Here is an 18,810-nt window from a genome sequence, read left to right on the forward strand (position 1 = left end):
GCAGTATTATGGTGTCAGCACGGCAGCATTATGGTGTAGGTGAGAGCGCGGCAGTATTATGGTGTAGGTGACAGCACGGCAGCGCCATTGATCTCCGTTTTGCAGTCCATCTCCTTCTACTACTACGAGTCGGTAAACAAACTCTCAGGGTGCTGCCCCCTGGAGGGTGTTGTCTGAACAGGCATAAAGACCAGGATATTTACTGCCATCTGCAGTTATGGAAAGTTTTAACTCACAAGGATAATTCATTGGCTGATCCCTGCTGATGACCTGGATGGATTTATATGATCCTTCCTTAACTCACAGGAAGTCCCACCCTGGTACCTACTTCAAAAATGGCGCTGACCATACTAGAACAGTCTTTTGGGCATTGAAGCCCTCGCTCTCCAATTGGTTGGACAGGCGGGTAGGCAGGTGAGATGAAATCAGTGTGGCGGGGGTCTGTTGGCTCTTCAGGAGAACCCGCGGACAGGAGGCATTTTGTACACGTTAGGGGTGAAAAGGCAACTGGGAAGCCATCAAGTAGCAGTGCATAGGTATATATGTATCTCCCCCACTGAGAGACTCGCCGCTGATGTGCTTCCCCACACAAGGTAATATACACATCTTATTTTGCTATTGTAGAGGGAGATGTTAGTTAGCCAAATCAACACAACTCAGTAAGTGACAGATCCATTCAGGAGCTTAAACGAACGTCTGGTTGAACAATTTAACAGCATTGATTTAGGGACATCATTACTGGGACGTGTATGTCGCCACCTACTGGAAGGATACGGTTATGCCACCGACAGATTCTACTAAAGAAAAATCACTTTACAAAATCCTAATTTCTCCCCCCCCCCGCCCCGCCATGTACACGTGAAACCTTAGCCTCACAAGTGACCACATCTCTGCGGCCAACGCCATGGCGTGATTGATAATCAAATTCAGCAGTAGCCGTCAGGCAAATAATAATAACGGTTTGCTAATAGACACAACAACAAAAAAGTTGATGAAACCAAAACTACCAAGACAAGATTTGAATTCACAACCAATAAAATTTATTCAATTATATATATATATATATATATATTACAAATATGTACATGTCATGTAACAAGTAAATATTAAAATAGACATATTTTTTTAGAACTTCTGTTCAAAATGACATTTGAAAAAATAGGTTTTGTTGCATTAAATTCTCACATTAAAACTGGAAAAGGATGGGTATTTTCTTCTCCTAATAGAAGTCACAACAAACGTTGTATTTTTTAATGACACACCCACCGGACCACACACACACACGCACACACACACACACACGGGATAGAGAGGCTGTACACGGAGTGTTCCAGTATCCCAAATGGCACCCTATCGCCTATATAGTGCACTACTTTTCACTAGAGCCAGTATATGTTCCTGATGAAAGGTAGTGTACTATATAGGGAATAGGGTGCCATTTCAGATGCACTCTGTTGCAAACGAAGGGGAGCGAATGACGACGAATGACTTTTTTTTTAAAAGGTTTAACTGAACTTTCACCGGTACAGCTTCTTCTGGGGAGTAACAGCTACCAGCCTGCAACGACAACAGCAGCATCCAAAAATCACAACTCCATTAGAATTAAACACCTCGTTGTGGTGCCTGGATCCAACTCCATTAGAATGAACACCTCGTTGTGGTGCCTGGATCCAACTCCATTAGAACGAACACCTCGTTGTGGTGCCTGGATCCAACTCCATTAGAATGAACACCTCGTTGTGGTGCCTGGATCCAACTCCATTAGAATGAACACCTCGTTGTGGTGCCTGGATCCAACTCCATTAGAATGAACACCTCGTTGTGGTGCCTGGATCCAACTCCATTAGAACGAACACCTCGTTGTGGTGCCTGGATCCAACTCCATTAGAATTAACACCTTCGTTGTGATGCCTGGATCCAACTCCAGTCCAGAGGGGAAATGGAGACGGAAGAAACAACGGAACCAAACGGAACCAAATCCGATTCAACACATGCTTCAAGAGTTAAGCCAATAACATCGACTAACAATAATAACAAGGAACTTGACACCGACTCAATATAAAAAAAAAACAACTTTGGTCCAGACAAAACAATAACCTTTTACGATTAAAATATCTATTACTTATTTTTTCCCTGTACAAGTTTAAAACCATAATTACATGGGTTATTTACAAATGCACAATCTTTACGTAGAAAATAAGTTAAAAAAAATAATTAAGAGCACAAGTCTGTACATTATGTATTGAACAAAACGCACTTGAAAACAAAAGTAGAATTGTATTCTTTTTTTCGTAACCCTGCCTGGTGAGGAAGGTGCAGCGGGCACAGGGATGGTAGTCTCCACAGGGCGGTGCCCGCTAACCACGCACCCCCAAGAGCAGTGCTCTCTAACCACGCACCCCCCAAGAGCAGTGCTCTCTAACCACGCACCCCCAAGAGCAGTGCTCTCTAACCACGCACCCCCCAAGAGCAGTGCTCTCTAACCACGCACCCCCAAGAGCGGTGCTCTCTAACCACGCACCCCCGAAGAGCGGTGCTCTCTAACCACGCACCCCCGAAGAGCGGTGCTCTCTAACCACGCACCCCCGAAGAGCGGTGCTCTCTAACCACGCACCCCCGAAGAGCGGTGCTCTCTAACCACGCACCCCCGAAGAGCGGTGCTCTCTAACCACGCACCCCCGAAGAGCGGTGCTCTCTAACCACGCACCCCCGAAGAGCGGTGCTCTCTAACCACGCACCCCCGAAGAGCGGTGCTCTCTAACCACGCACCCCCAAGAGCGGTGCTCTCTAACCACGCACCCCCAAGAGCAGTGCTCTCTAACCACGCACCCCCAAGAGCAGTGCTCTCTAACCACGCACCCCCAAGAGCAGTGCTCTCTAACCACGCACCCCCAAGAGCGGCACCCCCAAGTTCCGGCAACTTCAGTGCTTGACCTTTCTTTTCTCTACTTCATTCCTTCTAACATGTGACCCCCTCCATCACTTCATTCCTGTTCGAGGTAGTTGGCCACTAGATGATCCGTCCTCATCAGTCCTCTGCCTGACCCTTACCGTGGGTCGTGTAGCCTAAAGGTCACGGGTCATATGGGCGTGAGGTCAAAGTCGTCGTTGACCTCTACCAGGGGGATGTAGAACTCGGGTATCTCGAAGATGGAGGTGGACTTGTACACGACTGGATCCAGCTCCTGGAGTTTCAGCTGCCAATGGAGACGCTGGACAGCATTAAGAGCTGCTGCCTCGTGCTGCTGCCTCATCAGAAGACACGTCTGGGGGGGGGGGGGGTATTAATAAGATGGAGGAGGAAAGGAGAAGAGTTACGGAGAGAAGGAGAAAGGTATGAGATGTGAACTTCACCCTAAAACCCAAATCAGACCATTTTGACATTATTGAGATGCTTGTTTTGCCAAATTAATACATTTAAAAACGAGAAGTACTATCGGAAATAGAGAGTCCAAGCTCTCTCCAAAGCCGATATGTAGCCACTTACTGCATCAGACCGAATGGATGAACAAAAACATACCACCGGGTATTACGTTCCAACATTACTTTTACTGCTGCAAGAAGGGCCACGTTTACAGAGACCAAACTTACCTTGAGTTTATCGAACTTGTCGTCCACGTCTTGCAACCAGGACATAAACTGGCGGGCGTTGAAACGATCCCTCACAGACGTCTTGCCATCTTGGTCTCCCTAGAAACACAACATCGATAGTACAACGTTACCGAAAACTGGCAGCGTTAGTTAAGGTTCTGTTGAACCATTATGGATCAGAACTGGCAGCGTTAGTTACGGTTCTGTTAAACCATTATGGATCAGAACTGGCAGCGTTACGGTTCTGTTGAACCATTATGGATCAGAACTGGCAGCGTTACGGTTCTGTTAAACCATTATGGGTCAGAACTGGCAGCGTTACGGTTCTGTTGAACCATTATGGATCAGAACTGGCAGCGTTACGGTTCTGTTGAACCATTATGGATCAGAACTGGCAGCGTTACGGTTCTGTTGAACCATTATGGATCAGAACTGGCAGCGTTACGGTTCTGTTGAACCATTATGGATCAGAACTGGCAGCGTTACGGTTCTGTTAAACCATTATGGATCAGAACTGGCAGCGTTACGGTTCTGTTAAACCATTATGGATCAGAACGGGCAGCGTTAGTTACGGTTCTGTTAAACCATTATGGATCAGAACGGGTAGCGTTAGTTACGGTTCTGTTAAACCATTATGGATCAGAACGGGTAGCGTTAGTTACGGTTCTGTTAAACCATTATGGATCAGAACTGGCAGCGTTACGGTTCTGTTAAACCATTATGGATCAGAACTGGCAGCGTTAGTTACGGTTCTGTTAAACCATTATGGATCAGAACGGGCAGCGTTACGGTTCTGTTGAACCATTATGGATCAGAACTGGCAGCGTTACGGTTCTGTTAAACCATTATGGATCAGAACTGGCAGCGTTACGGTTCTGTTGAACCATTATGGATCAGAACGGGCAGCGTTACGGTTCTGTTGAACCATTATGGATCAGAACTGGCAGCGTTACGGTTCTGTTGAACCATTATGGATCAGAACGGGCAGCGTTACGGTTCTGTTGAACCATTATGGATCAGAACTGGCAGCGTTACGGTTCTGTTGAACCATTATGGATCAGAACTGGCAGCGTTACGGTTCTGTTGAACCATTATGGATCAGAACTGGCAGCGTTACGGTTCTGTTGAACCATTATGGATCAGAACTGGCAGCGTTACGGTTCTGTTGAACCATTATGGATCAGAACGGGCAGCGTTACGGTTCTGTTGAACCATTATGGATCAGAACTGGCAGCGTTACGGTTCTGTTAAACCATTATGGATCAGAACTGGCAGCGTTACGGTTCTGTTGAACCATTATGGATCAGAACTGGCAGCGTTACGGTTCTGTTGAACCATTATGGATCAGAACGGGCAGCGTTACGGTTCTGTTAAACCATTATGGATCAGAACTGGCAGCGTTACGGTTCTGTTGAACCATTATGGATCAGAACGGGCAGCGTTACGGTTCTGTTGAACCATTATGGATCAGAACTGGCAGCGTTACGGTTCTGTTAAACCATTATGGATCAGAACGGGCAGCGTTACGGTTCTGTTGAACCATTATGGATCAGAACTGGCAGCGTTACGGTTCTGTTAAACCATTATGGATCAGAACGGGCAGCGTTACGGTTCTGTTAAACCATTATGGATCAGAACGGGCAGCGTTACGGTTCTGTTAAACCATTATGGATCAGAACTGGCAGCGTTACGGTTCTGTTAAACCATTATGGATCAGAACTGGCAGCGTTACGGTTCTGTTAAACCATTATGGATCAGAACGGGCAGCGTTACGGTTCTGTTAAACCATTATGGATCAGAACTGGCAGCGTTACGGTTCTGTTGAACCATTATGGATCAGAACGGGCAGCGTTACGGTTCTGTTGAACCATTATGGATCAGAACGGGCAGCGTTACGGTTCTGTTGAACCATTATGGATCAGAACAGGCAGCGTTACGGTTCTGTTAAACCATTATGGATCAGAACGGGCAGCGTTACGGTTCTGTTAAACCATTATGGATCAGAACTGGCAGCGTTAGTTACGGTTCTGTTGAACCATTATGGATCAGAACTGGCAGCGTTAGTTACGGTTCTGTTGAACCATTATGGATCAGAACGGGCAGCGTTACGGTTCTGTTAAACCATTATGGATCAGAACTGGCAGCGTTAGTTAAGGTTCTGTTAAACCATTATGGATCAGAACTGGCAGCGTTACGGTTCTGTTAAACCATTATGGATCAGAACTGGCAGCGTTACGGTTCTGTTGAACCATTATGGATCAGAACTGGCAGCGTTACGGTTCTGTTGAACCATTATGGATCAGAACTGGCAGCGTTACGGTTCTGTTGAACCATTATGGATCAGAACGGGCAGCGTTACGGTTCTGTTGAACCATTATGGATCAGAACTGGCAGCGTTACGGTTCTGTTAAACCATTATGGATCAGAACGGGCAGCGTTACGGTTCTGTTGAACCATTATGGATCAGAACTGGCAGCGTTACGGTTCTGTTGAACCATTATGGATCAGAACTGGCAGCGTTACGGTTCTGTTGAACCATTATGGATCAGAACTGGCAGCGTTACGGTTCTGTTAAACCATTATGGATCAGAACTGGCAGCGTTACGGTTCTGTTGAACCATTATGGATCAGAACTGGCAGCGTTACGGTTCTGTTGAACCATTATGGATCAGAACTGGCAGCGTTACGGTTCTGTTGAACCATTATGGATCAGAACGGGCAGCGTTACGGTTCTGTTAAACCATTATGGATCAGAACGGGTAGCGTTACGGTTCTGTTAAACCATTATGGATCAGAACTGGCAGCGTTACGGTTCTGTTAAACCATTATGGATCAGAACGGGTAGCGTTAGTTACGGTTCTGTTAAACCATTATGGATCAGAACTGGCAGCGTTACGGTTCTGTTAAACCATTATGGATCAGAACGGGTAGCGTTAGTTACGGTTCTGTTAAACCATTATGGATCAGAACGGGTAGCGTTAGTTACGGTTCTGTTAAACCATTATGGATCAGAACGGGCAGCGTTAGTTACGGTTCTGTTAAACCATTATGGATCAGAACGGGTAGCGTTAGTTACGGTTCTGTTAAACCATTATGGATCAGAACTGGCAGCGTTACGGTTCTGTTAAACCATTATGGATCAGAACGGGCAGCGTTACGGTTCTGTTAAACCATTATGGATCAGAACTGGCAGCGTTACGGTTCTGTTGAACCATTATGGATCAGAACTGGCAGCGTTACGGTTCTGTTGAACCATTATGGATCAGAACTGGTAGCGTTAGTTACGGTTCTGTTAAACCATTATGGATCAGAACTGGCAGCGTTACGGTTCTGTTGAACCATTATGGATCAGAACTGGCAGCGTTACGGTTCTGTTAAACCATTATGGATCAGAACGGGCAGCGTTACGGTTCTGTTGAACCATTATGGATCAGAACGGGCAGCGTTACGGTTCTGTTAAACCATTATGGATCAGAACTGGCAGCGTTACGGTTCTGTTAAACCATTATGGATCAGAACTGGCAGCGTTAGTTACTGTGTTAACTGGAAATCACTGAGTGTTTGCTTCATGACAAAAAAATATTAAAATACAACTGCTGTTAGCAAAGGGATTTATAAATATAAATATATTCGATCAGTTGATTGATGCCAACTTAGGAATTCTACATTATTTTTGTTTAAATGTGATCTATTGATTGGTCGATTCCAACTTACTGATTCCACATTTTAAATAAATGTGATCTATTGATACAAACTTACTGATTCTACAGTACATTATAAATAAATGTGACTGATTGATACAAACTTACTGATTCTACAGTACGTGACATCATGCCACTTGCCTGGGCATCCTGCGGCATGTTGTACACCTCGGCGTCCAATAGCACGGTGCACGCACTAAACGGGAGCGTCTGATTGGCTAGTGTTCTGGCAGCCCGGTAGTGAACTCGTAACACTTCCTGTTCGTTGGAAACAATTAACTTTTCCTGGAAGAGAGAAGAAGAGTTGAGTTAGACTAGAATAAGGAGTGGAGGAAAAGGGTGGGGTTAGACTAGAATAAGGAGTGGAGGAAAAGGGTGGAGTTAGACTAGAATAAGGAGTGGAGGAAAAGGGTGGGGTTAGACTAGAATAAGGAGTGGAGGAAAAGGGTGGAGTTAGACTAGAATAAGGAGTGGAGGAAAAGGGTGGAGTTAGACTAGAATAAGGAGTGGAAGAAAAGGGTGGAGTTAGACTAGAATAAGGAGTGGAGGAAAAGGGTGGAGTTAGACTAGAATAAGGAGTGGAGGAAAAGGGTGGAGTTAGACTAGAATAAGGAGTGGAGGAAAAGGGTGGAGTTAGACTAGAATAAGGAGTGGAGGAAAAGGGTGGAGTTAGACTAGAATAAGGAGTAGAGGAAAAGGGTGGAGTTAGACTAGAATAAGGAGTAGAGGAAAAGGGTGGAGTTAGACTAGATTAAGGAGTGGAGGAAAAGGGTGGAGTTAGACTAGAATAAGGAGTAGAGGAAAAGGGTGGAGTTAGAATAGAATAAGGAGTAGAGGAAAAGGGTGGAGTTAGACTAGAATAAGGAGTGGAGGAAAAGGGTGGAGTTAGACTAGAATAAGGAGTAGAGGAAAAGGGTGGAGTTAGACTAGAATAAGGAGTAGAGGAAAAGGGTGGGGTTAGACTAGAATAAGGAGTAGAGGAAAAGGGTGGAGTTAGACTAGAATAAGGAGTGGAGGAAAAGGGTGGAGTTAGACTAGAATAAGGAGTAGAGGAAAAGGGTGGAGTTAGAATATAATAAGGAGTAGAGGAAAAGGGTGGAGTTAGACTAGAATAAGGAGTGGAGGAAAAAAAGTCTCCTACTTGTATTTCTAACATCAAACAGTATTTCGCAGTAAATAACCGCTCCTAAATAAGTACGATCAAGCTATAAAAAGGAAAATTAAATAGGAGTTTAAATTCACTCCACATACCCGTTCAATGCTGTGTTGCAAGCGTAGCTTCATACGAACGACTTCCTGTTGTTTAAACATCTCCTTCAGTTGGTCCGGTAGAGACGGAGGGGGAGTTATCTGTTAGGAGAGACAAATTAACATGAACATTACAAACAGTTCAACATCATGAAACATTTGAAGATTGTTTAATAAAGACCCTTTAATGCAGGAGTGTCTTGAGTGGAGGACATTAGCGATAAAGAAACATTCAATGGGAAAAGAGAGGAGATCCAAGAGAGGACGGAGGAGATCCAAGAGGAGGACAGAGGAGATCCAAGAGGAGGACAGAGGAGATCCAAGAGGAGGACAGAGGAGATCCAAGAGGAGGACAGAGGAGATCCAAGAGGAGGACAGAGGAGATCCAAGAGGAGGACAGAGGAGATCCAAGAGGAGGACAGAGGAGATCCAAGAGGAGGACAGAGGAGATCCAAGAGGAGGACAGAGGAGATCCAAGAGGAGGACAGAGGAGATCCAAGAGAGGACAGAGGAGATCCAAGAGGAGGACAGAGGAGATCCAAGAGGAGGACAGAGGAGATCCAAGAGGAGGACAGAGGAGATCCAAGAGGAGGACAGAGGAGATCCAAGAGGAGGACAGAGGAGATCCAAGAGGAGGACAGAGGAGATCCAAGAGGAGGACGGAGGAGATCCAAGAGGAGGACAGAGGAGAACCAAGAGGAGGACAGAGGAGAACCAAGAGAGGACAGAGGAGATCCAAGAGAGGACGGAGGAGATCCAAGAGAGGACGGAGGAGATCCAAGAGGAGGACAGAGGAGAACCAAGAGAGGACAGAGGAGATCCAAGAGAGGACAGAGCAGATCCAAGAGAGGACAGAGCAGATCCAAGAGAGGACAAAGGAGATAAAATAATAAAACACAGGAGTGGAGATGCTCTCTCAAGTGTCAATAGATATTTTCAGTCAAGGAGTACCGAACCCTTTAATGATCAAACTCCAGACTCACAGTCGGAATACAGAGTTTGCCGAAGGGGTTCCCGTCTAGCAGGTACGATCCTGTAAACGTCACGTATTCGTCGTAATACTGCGGCGGCTGGGGGATGACGCTCAGCAGCACTTTGCGGTTATCCTCGATCTTCTTGCGGATGTGCAGGAACTCGTAGTAAGGGTTGGCCCTCTCCGTCTGGTACGGCTGAATCTCCTCCAGCTTCAGAGAGTCAACGATGGCCGCCAGAGACGGTTGAGGCTTCTCCATCCCCTGAGCAAAGACGAGAAGAGACATACAGTAAGATAAGGTAGGGGAGGCATACGGTTAGGTAGGGGAGGGATACGGTAAGGTAGAGGAGGCATACGGTAAGGTAGAGGAGGCATACGGTAAGGTAGGGGAGGGATACGGTAAGGTAGGGGAGGGATACGGTAAGGTAGGGGAGGGATACGGTAAGGTAGAGGAGGCATACGGTTAGGTAGGGGAGGGATATGGTAAGGTAGGGGAGGCATACGGTAAGGTAGAGGAGGCATACGGTAAGGTAGGGGAGGGATACGGTAAGGTAGGGGAGGCATACGGTAAGGTAGAGGAGGCATACGGTAAGGTAGGGGAGGCATACGGTAAGGTAAGGTAGAGGAGGCATACAGTAAGGTAGGGGAGGGGAGGGATACGGTAAGGTAAGGTAGAGGAGGCATACGGTAAGGTAGGGGAGGGGAGCGATACGGTAAGGTAGGGGAGGCATACGGTGAGGTAGGGGAGGCATACGGTAAGGTAGGGGAGGCATACGGTAAGGTAGGGGAGGCATACGGTAAGGTAGAGGAGGGGAGGGATACGGTAAGGTAGGGGAGGCATACGGTGAGGTAGGGGAGGGGAGGGATACGGTAAGGTAAGGGAGGCATACGGTAAGGTAGAGGAGGCATACGGTGAGGTAGGGGAGGCATACGGTAAGGTCAGGTAGGGGAGGGATACGGTAAGGTCAGGTAGGGGAGGGATACGGTAAGGTCAGGTAGGGGAGGGATACGGTAAGGTCAGGTAGGGGAGGGATACGGTAAGGTAGGGGAGGCATACGGTAAGGTAAAGGAGGGATACGGTAAGGTAGGGGAGGCATACGGTAAGGTAGGGGAGGCAAACGGTAAGGTAGGGGAGGCATACGGTAAGGGAGGGGAGGGATACGGTAAGGGAGGGGAGGCATATGGTAAGGTCAGGTAGGGGAGGCATACGGTAAGGTAGAGGAGGCATACGGTAAGGTAGGGGAGGCATACGGTAAGGTAGGGGAGGCATACGGTAAGGTAGGGGAGGCATACGGTAATGCAAGGTAGAGGAGATGAGAAACTTTGCTGTTCCCAAGATAAGATATTTTGTCCCAAATGTCAACCCTTTACGAAACCTACCGCTCCATTCTCTCTCTTCTTCCTTTCCACTTCCTCCTCGTCTCCCTCCTAAACCTCATTCTCTCTCAGCCATTCACCCATCCCTCTATTCCTCCCTCACCTCCAACCTCTCCCCCTCCATTATCCTCCAGAGGAACCCACCTGTTGTGTGCTGCCTCCGGCCTGGTTTGAGGTAGACATCCTTGGCATTTTCCTCTTCCTGGGGTGGGTCTGCTGGAGGTCCTGGTCCTCTTCCATGGTTACGGAGCGGACCTTGGCCTTAGCCCCGGAGGAGTCAGAGTCTCTGTCCCCAGACTGGGGGGAAGAGCTAGCAGAAAACCCACTGCAGCTGTAACTACCACTACTACCACTCTGGTCTGTCTGCGAGCCTTGCTGGAAGTTACTAAACTGTCCAGAAGCACCGGACAGTGTCTGTCCTTCTGATCTCTCCTCAGAGGTAGATGCGACTTCCACTGGCTCTGGGCATGGCTCTAATTTCACCTCAGGGACGGTGACCATATTACTGCCCTCTGACAAAGACCGACAACTAGTCCTTCCTGTTGACATGACCTCAGGACCTCTGCTCTTCTCCAATGTGTTGTCAGGTGTATCAGAAGTTTCTTCCGATTTGTGTTCAAGGCACGGCCATCGCGACACAGTAGACAGTGTATGCTGGCTAGCAAGATCGTTTTTCCCCGGTTGAGGATCGCTGGAGTCGACAACGTCACTGGAGAATCTGGATTGCTTATAATCCTGAAAGCTTGCGTCAGTGTCCATGTCCTCTTGAGATTCATTGGTTCTACTCTGCATAGATTCCTCTGTACTAACACTGCTGGTGGAGGCTACTGGGTTGTCCATTGCTCCTGGTCTAGACGCTCCTAACACACTGTCAAGGCTCTCTACAGCTGCTCTGTTTTCAGAGCTGCTGGCTGCACTCTCAACTGGAGTTGTATCTTTAGGATCAAGAGCCAAATCTCCACCAATCTCTGTCTTCGTCTGCTGTGAGGTCACCGTACTGGTGTTTGGAAGGGTTTCCCGTGACTGGCTAGCAGAGTGAGATGAGGTGGTTTCGGTGCTGGAGAACGGCAGTTGACAGGATAGAGAAGATAATGTCACCAGTGGCGTCATGTCCTCAGAGGGCAGGTCTTTCATGCTACATTCGGGCGCCGCACTGGAAGTCTCTACAGGGATACACTGGACGTCCCGTATTAGGAGAGGATCAGAGGTGGAAGAAAACCCTCTCTGTTCTGGCGTAACTAGCTGTTGGACACTAGCCCGTTGAAGTGTTGAGGAGTCCTTTACGTGAGGATCTCTGGTGTTGGACGCTTGAGGTGGAAGATGGACACCTGAAGCGGTGTTCCCTTCGCTCTCAGTGTTGAGATCTGCATCGGTTCTTGGAGTGGTGTTCCCTTCGCTCTCAGTGTTGAGATCTGCATCGGTTCTTGGAGCGGTGTTCCCTTCACTCTCAGTGTTGAGATCTGCATCGGTTCTTGGAGCGGTGTTACCTTCACTCTCAGTGTTGAGATCTGCATATGTCCTTGCATTAGAGAGATTTGGAAGCATCTGAGTAGGACCCCTTTGACTCTGGCTCTCCTCCAGATCTGCACAGGTTTCTGAAGGAGGCTGAAAAGCTGAAGGCTCTTCATTTGGTTGAGCAGCAGGCACCACGCTGGCCTTTGACAGAGTTTCAAAATGTTTAGCTGCCGTCGCAGAGTTTGCTTCCTCGTCCAGAATAGCTATAAGGTAAGGGGAAGTGTGTCGGCTCTGCAGCAGAGTCCTGTTACCTTGCGCTGAGTCTGGAAGACCGTTGTGGTCTTTGTCGTGAATGGCAGGTGATCTAGACTGTGAGAGGAGGGAAGACAGTAGGAAAAGCGGCTGAGAGTCCTGGGAGGCATCCAGGGTCATATCCGAGTCGTACTCTACGGGTCTCGGCGTCAACATGGTTGCCTGACTGGAGTCCTCAGAACTGGCCATGGAGAACATCGACACGGACCTGGACATGAGACCCGCCCGCTCGCTCTCCGGCCTGGGGGACCTGCTCAAGCTGTTCTCAATACCAGCCATCAACTTCCCACTGAGGGAGGAGAGTGTTTTCCCGTCTAGGGACATGGTCCTGGAGCTGGTGCTCTCCTTTATAGGTTTGTCTCGGTCCCGGCCATGAGCGTCGCCAGATCCTTCGGAGCTCTTGGATCGAAGCAGTTCTTTGCTCGAACACTGTTCTCCAGATGACAAGGACATCGTCTTGGCTTTGCTTTTGAGCTTCCCTGGGTCTGTTGTCGTAGAGGAGGGTCGTTGTTTCATCCTCTCTCTCTCCTTCTGTTTGATCTTTTCTAGATGCTTCCGGTGCCACTGTTCAATCTCCTGGTCCTTCAGACTCAGCATTCGTTCGAAACTGGTCTGCCTCAGGTCCTCGTTGACCAGACGTTTCTCTTTGGGTCGCTTCTCTTCCCGGGTGGCAGGCGAGGCTTTAGCTTTGGACCTGTTGTCTCGGTCAGTCTCAGTCTCGTTGGATTTGGTCTTACAGGCCTTGGAACGGTCCTTGTCGCTCTTGTGACGATCTTTGTCTCGATCTCTGTGCCGGTCAAAGTCTCTGGATTCTCTGTCTCTTCGGTCTCGGTCTTTCTCTGGCGTTTTCAGGACCTCCTCCTTTAGCAGTTTTGCTGGTGTGGTCTTGCCACTTTCAGACACATAGCCTTTCTTCTCCTCCAAGGGGAGCTTCAGGTTAGAGCTGGAGGAAGATGAAGAGCCGTCTTTAGATTTTTCCTTTTTCTTCTTATCGCAGTCTTTGTCTTTCTCCTTAGCACGATCCAATTTACTTTGATCAGTGCATTTCTCTGAAGGTGGTTTTCCTTTGTTATCCCAGCCTATCCTATCTTTGTCTCTGTACTCCCTCTCCTGCCTCTCCCTCTCGCTCTTCTTATCAGGCTTCTCTTTGCTCTTCTTGTCCTTGCTCTCTTCGTGTTTTTTTGTCGTGGACAAGGCTCTGAGCTTTTCGCTCTCCTTGTGGTTCTTGTCACCAGGGGACAAATGAGATGAGCCAGACACCATCCTCTCCTTCTCCCTCCAGCGATCCATGGAATTTAGCGAATTCTCTGATTTCTCCAGGTGCTCCATCTTAACCTTCTTCTCCTTATCGGGATTCTTTTTATCAGTCTCCCGTTCTTTTACAGAAGGCCTCCTGTCAGATTTGTCCCGCTGGTCTTTCGCAGAGGCATCCAGTCGGGCTAGATCAGCCGTAGACTTGGTCTCCGTTACCGGTTTATCCTCCGGTTCATCTTTCACGCTTGTAGTGTTATGCTGCGTCTCCTCAGGAAGAGAGGTAGTCCATCCAGAGGTAGAGCACTCTGTCCTCTCCTCACGCTCAATGGGCTTCCCATCTTTTCCTCCTTTCTCTTTACAGACAGCAGAGGTTTCCTTCCCTTCCTTCTTCACCACCTTGTCTTTATCCTTCTCTTGCACCTCTCTCAGCCTCGTCTCCTTACTGATGCTAGAGAGGTATATTTCTTTCGTCCCCCTCTCTTCCTTCACAGGAGAGCCGTCCTCCCTCTCGGTCTCAGTTTTCCCTGGAGGCGGAGGTTCGTCATCATTGAAGAAGTTCTCTTTCCAGAACTCCCTGTCGAACTCCTGGTTCTTTTGGCCGTCCTTCCTGCCGCCCTCCTTCTGCCGGTGGCGGTTCCGCTCCCTGTCCGCCTCATACTCCCTGCAGTGGTTGTTCTTCTCCTTGTGTTTTAGTTTATGTTTTTTGACCACTTTGCCATATTTGTCCGTCTTCTGTAAGGCACCACCGTCAGAGCTGTGGACCACGCTGCGTTCTTTATTATGCGGACTGGAGCCGCCGCCCCCGACGCTACAGTCCACGGCGACGTCCTTCTGGTGGTGCTTGCTCTTCTCCTTGTGCTTGCAGCCTTTACTACTGGAGCTCTCCGTGCAGAACTCAGACTCTGGGTTGTAGTGGTTGTACTTGACACCATCTGGCGGACAGGGGCCTTCGGCAATCGAGACGCACGTCATCTTGGCGTTCTCCTGTTTGAGCGGGTTGGAGGACGGCTGCTTGTCGGCCAGACCGTAGTTGAGCTTAGGGGACTTGACGGTGGCAGACAGGTGGAAAAGGTGGACGGACGAGTCGTCCTTGGGACTGAAGGAGATTTTGAACGAGTCCTCGTCCCCACAGAGTCCTCGGCTGTTCTTGTCCATGTGCGTCTCCGACACAGACACGGTGGCTACGGAAAACACCAGAGCTTTGCTGTTCTCCTTCTCGTCCTCCTGGTTCTCCTTGTTCTTGCTCTGGTTCTTGTTCTTTTTCTTGACTTTGCTGCTTTTGTCTTTCTGTTCGGAAGTCGTGAGGCTGCAGAGGTTCTCTTTCTTAGTCCTGCTGGCGTCTGACGCCTTGTGTCCCTCAGAGCCGTTGGAGCAGGTCGGAGAGCTCCTTCTCTCTGTTGGCATCTCCATCTCATCACTGGAACTATCCGAGCTGCAGTAGCGAACACGGGACGACGTCTTCGTCTTCTTAGACTTCGAGGACTGGACCGAGCCGCTCCCGCCCCCTTTATTGCTCTGCTTCACCAAATGATTCCTTTCCTTCTCCCTCAGCTCTCTCCGGAGGATGTGTCGATCGTTCAGGGCTTTACTCAAGTCCTCTTCGTCTTTGAACTCATACTCATCCAGGCCGGACATGGAGGATGGGGCCTTCACGGTGCTCTGCTTTCCGTCAGAGTCCTTTCCCACGTCCGAGTCATCCAGGTGGTCGTCATCAACGTCCACGCTGGACGGGTTCACCGACGGAGGGCCTTCTGACTCTGTAGAGAGGACATAAGGAAAATAGAGGAATTCAAATCTTGTTTGATTGCCAGTGTTTGTATAGGTGTTGAGGAACACAATGATTACAACCTTGTTTTTAAATTAAGTTTAATTAAAAAAGGTAAATTACCATATGTAAGCAAATATAACAAATGACAGATCTATAACACACACACACACACACACACACGTTTATTTTTGAAATCACAAAATAGAATAAACTTTTTAAAAATACGATAAAAACACCACCTAATGGCAAAGATACAACTCTACAGGACACCCTACCGGGGGGGGGGGGGGCTATCCTCTACAGGACACCCTACCTGAGGGGCTATCCTCTGGGTCTGAGAGGGGCACCTCTCCCTTAAGGAGGAGCTCCAGCGCCTGAGAATCAGCTACGTCTACAGGTCGCTCCCCTCGCTTGTTGGCCTGGAACGCATTTCCTCCGTGTGTCAGCAGCAGTTTGACAATCTAGACGGAAAAGAAACGGACAAGTGGTTAATGAACCCGTTATGGTCCTGAATGAACAGATCATTGTGAAAATGGGTTTAGGACAAGAAATACACACCTGCATTGCTTGCTATTTTTGGGAGTTTAGGCTGGGTTTCTATACAGCACTTTGGAGATATCAGCTGATGTGCGAAGGACTTTGTAAATAAATGTGATTTTCATTTGAAGTGTAAAAAAAATGACGTGTTTTCTTTAGACCGAGTTGTATCATCATCACTCGATGGTTAGTTGACGGAATGAGTCAAATTAACGTAATCCTGGTTATAGAGCGAGCGAACGGCGGAGGGAGGGAGGGAAGTAAACCTTACGTCTGTGTGTCCACTGCTGGAGGCATCGTGGAGCGGAGTGTCGTCATCCAGACCCTGAGTGTTGACTTCTGCTCCGGCTGCAATCAGAACCTTGGCCACGTCGAAGAAACCAAGGTTACACGCCTCGTGAAGGGGCGTCCAGCCTGACAGAGGATGCATTTTTAAAATGGTAATAACATAATTATCATACTATTTTTTTTATTTCACTAGGTAAGTCAGTTAACAACTAATTCTTATTTACAAATGACGGCCAATCAGGGAACAGTGGATCAACTGCCTTGTTCAGGGGCAGAACGACCGATTTTTACCTTGTCAGTTCGGGGATTCGATCCAGGAACCTTTCGGTTACTAGTCCAATGCTCTAACCACTAACTTCACTGCCGCCCCAAACTTCACAGTACTAACCTATGAAATACTTGATTCATTGTTTCTACGGGACACATTTAAACAAAGTACTACTGGCAAACGCAACATTGAGTATGAACTGAATCCTCAACACTTCTGCAAATCTCTGCACTATAAAAGACCCTTGTCGTTGTATCAAGGCCAGGTGTTCTTTTACCCGCGAAGTCTTTAATGTTGACGTCAGCTCCGAGGCTGATAAGCTCCTTGACCTGTTTGGCATCCCCTCGTATGGCAGCCATGTGTAGCGGCGTCTCGCCACGCTCGTTCCTCTTGTTCACCTTGTCCCTCGCTCTGGAGGCCGTGCTGCTAGGGAGCTTCTTCTGCACCGTGGGGGCCTGGGACGGGTGGCTAGGGGTAGAGTCTGAGGGGAGGTGAGAGAGAAAGAGTCAAAAGACTAGAGATGATCTAACACTCAACCAAAACAAACTGACACTGGCCAGTGTCTTTAAGGCTGTTTAGCATTACGACTCATCCTTATAACTATAGTCCTTACCACATCCCTATAGGCTGATACGAGGATACAGAAGAGAGGGTAAGAGAGAGGGGTAAGAGAAATGGAGGGAGAGAGAGGGTAGGAGAGAGGGTAGGAGAGAGGGTAGGAGAGAGGGTAGGAGAGAGGGTAGGAGAGAGGGTAGGAGAGAGGGTAGGAGAGAGGGAGTAGGAGGAGACAGGGCATGAATGTGTTCTGACTAACCTGGGCTGTTGTCCCTGGCGGTCATCTGCATCAGGAGGGCCATCTGCTTGCGTTCCGACAGCGGGTAGCCAAACAGGAGATTAACCGGGGCCTTCTTACTCCCCCCAGACTCCTTCTTGACTTTCTTCTTATCCGGGCCATCTTTATCTACAGAGTTAGGACAGGGTTAGACTTAGGAGACAAATTACACGTCTCTCCAAACCAACAAGGTGTGAATCCCAAATTGCACCCTATTCTCTATATAGTGCACCTGAGCCCTATGGAGCAGTGGCCAAACGTAGCGCACTATATAGGGGGACAGGGTGCCTTATAGGACACAGCCAAGATCATCAACAAAAGGTGACGCAACAGGTGACCCAGTGGCCCCCCCCCCCCCAACCTCATCATTCACACCATCTCTCCATCACGGGCAAAAAAAACAACTGTTAGCAAGTAGAGAGGGGGGAACAAAGAAAAACATTCTTTGTAGTTGGCAAAGTTGGTACCTTATCACTAATAATAGGATCAAGTCAACAACATACAGACCTGTATGACATGAGCTAGCTCGCAAGCCAGAGAGAGCAGACAGACAAGGAGGAGCAAGCCAGAGAGAGCAGGCAGACAGGGAGGAGATGGAGGAGCAAGCCAGAGAGAGCAGGCAGACAGGGAGGAGGAAGCCAGAGAGAGCAGGCAGACAGGGAGGAGGAAGCCAGAGAGAGCAGGCAGACAGGGAGGAGGAAGCCAGAGAGAGCAGGCAGACAGGGAGGACAGGTCACATGCTCATGTGTGTTTACAGTGTAGCACAGCAGCGTGGGTTAGACCTGGCATGATACAACTTAATGTGATCCCGGACAAGACACACACCACATGTGTTTACAGCACAGCATGTGTGTTTACAGCATAGCAGATAGTGTGGTCTACAAGCTGCTGAAGTCACTACGTCGAGACACCTACATACACATGTCTAGAGGACCCCAGGCCGAAGCTGCAGTACAGTTACCTGCTGAGTACATCCTGCAGGGAGTCACTAACCTCCCCTCAGACTCTCCCCAGGACTCAGTGGACTGGTCTGGGACTGACTCATCTACTGGGCAGAGCAGAGACACGGGAGGGAGGGAAGAGGAAGGAGGGAGAGTAGAGGGAGTAGGGGGGAGAGGAGAGGGAGTAGGGGGGAGAGGAGAGGGAGAGTAGAGGGAGTAGGGGGGAGAGGAGAGGGAGTAGGGGGGAGAGGAGAGGAGGGAGGGA

General features: G+C 48.5%; 1 protein-coding gene across 5 annotated transcripts in view; it reads right to left on the reverse strand.

Moving 5' to 3' along the window:
• Positions 1 to 1,018: 1,018 nt before the first annotated feature.
• The window catches only part of LOC110509145 (ankyrin repeat domain-containing protein 12), a 50,656-nt gene continuing 32,864 nt past the window's right edge, over positions 1,019 to 18,810 (reverse strand). Inside the window, exons 4-15 of one of the 5 annotated variants that reach the window (XR_005040216.1) lie at positions 18,566 to 18,652; positions 17,587 to 17,733; positions 17,050 to 17,253; positions 16,488 to 16,630; positions 15,993 to 16,140; positions 11,035 to 15,668; positions 9,524 to 9,775; positions 8,544 to 8,642; positions 7,401 to 7,577; positions 3,592 to 3,690; positions 1,652 to 3,266; positions 1,019 to 1,610 (exon numbers count right to left, since the gene is read on the reverse strand). Coding sequence is in view for 4 of the 5 variants with exons in the window: in XM_036966455.1 (XP_036822350.1) it covers positions 3,081 to 3,266; positions 3,592 to 3,690; positions 7,401 to 7,577; positions 8,544 to 8,642; positions 9,524 to 9,775; positions 11,035 to 15,668; positions 15,993 to 16,140; positions 16,488 to 16,630; positions 17,050 to 17,253; positions 17,587 to 17,733; positions 18,566 to 18,652 (6,176 nt within the window). In the remaining variant the exon portion in view is untranslated. Of the gene's footprint in view, positions 3,267 to 3,591; positions 3,691 to 7,400; positions 7,578 to 8,543; positions 8,643 to 9,523; positions 9,776 to 11,034; positions 15,669 to 15,992; positions 16,141 to 16,487; positions 16,631 to 17,049; positions 17,254 to 17,586; positions 17,734 to 18,565; positions 18,653 to 18,810 lie in introns of all 5 variants that reach the window. The other 4 variants (XM_036966458.1, XM_036966457.1, XM_036966455.1 and 1 more) reach the window with 4 other exon arrangements.

Source organism: Oncorhynchus mykiss, chromosome 28 (genome assembly GCF_013265735.2).
Source record: "Oncorhynchus mykiss isolate Arlee chromosome 28, USDA_OmykA_1.1, whole genome shotgun sequence".
In the NCBI taxonomy this organism is placed as follows: Eukaryota; Metazoa; Chordata; class Actinopteri; order Salmoniformes; family Salmonidae; genus Oncorhynchus; species Oncorhynchus mykiss.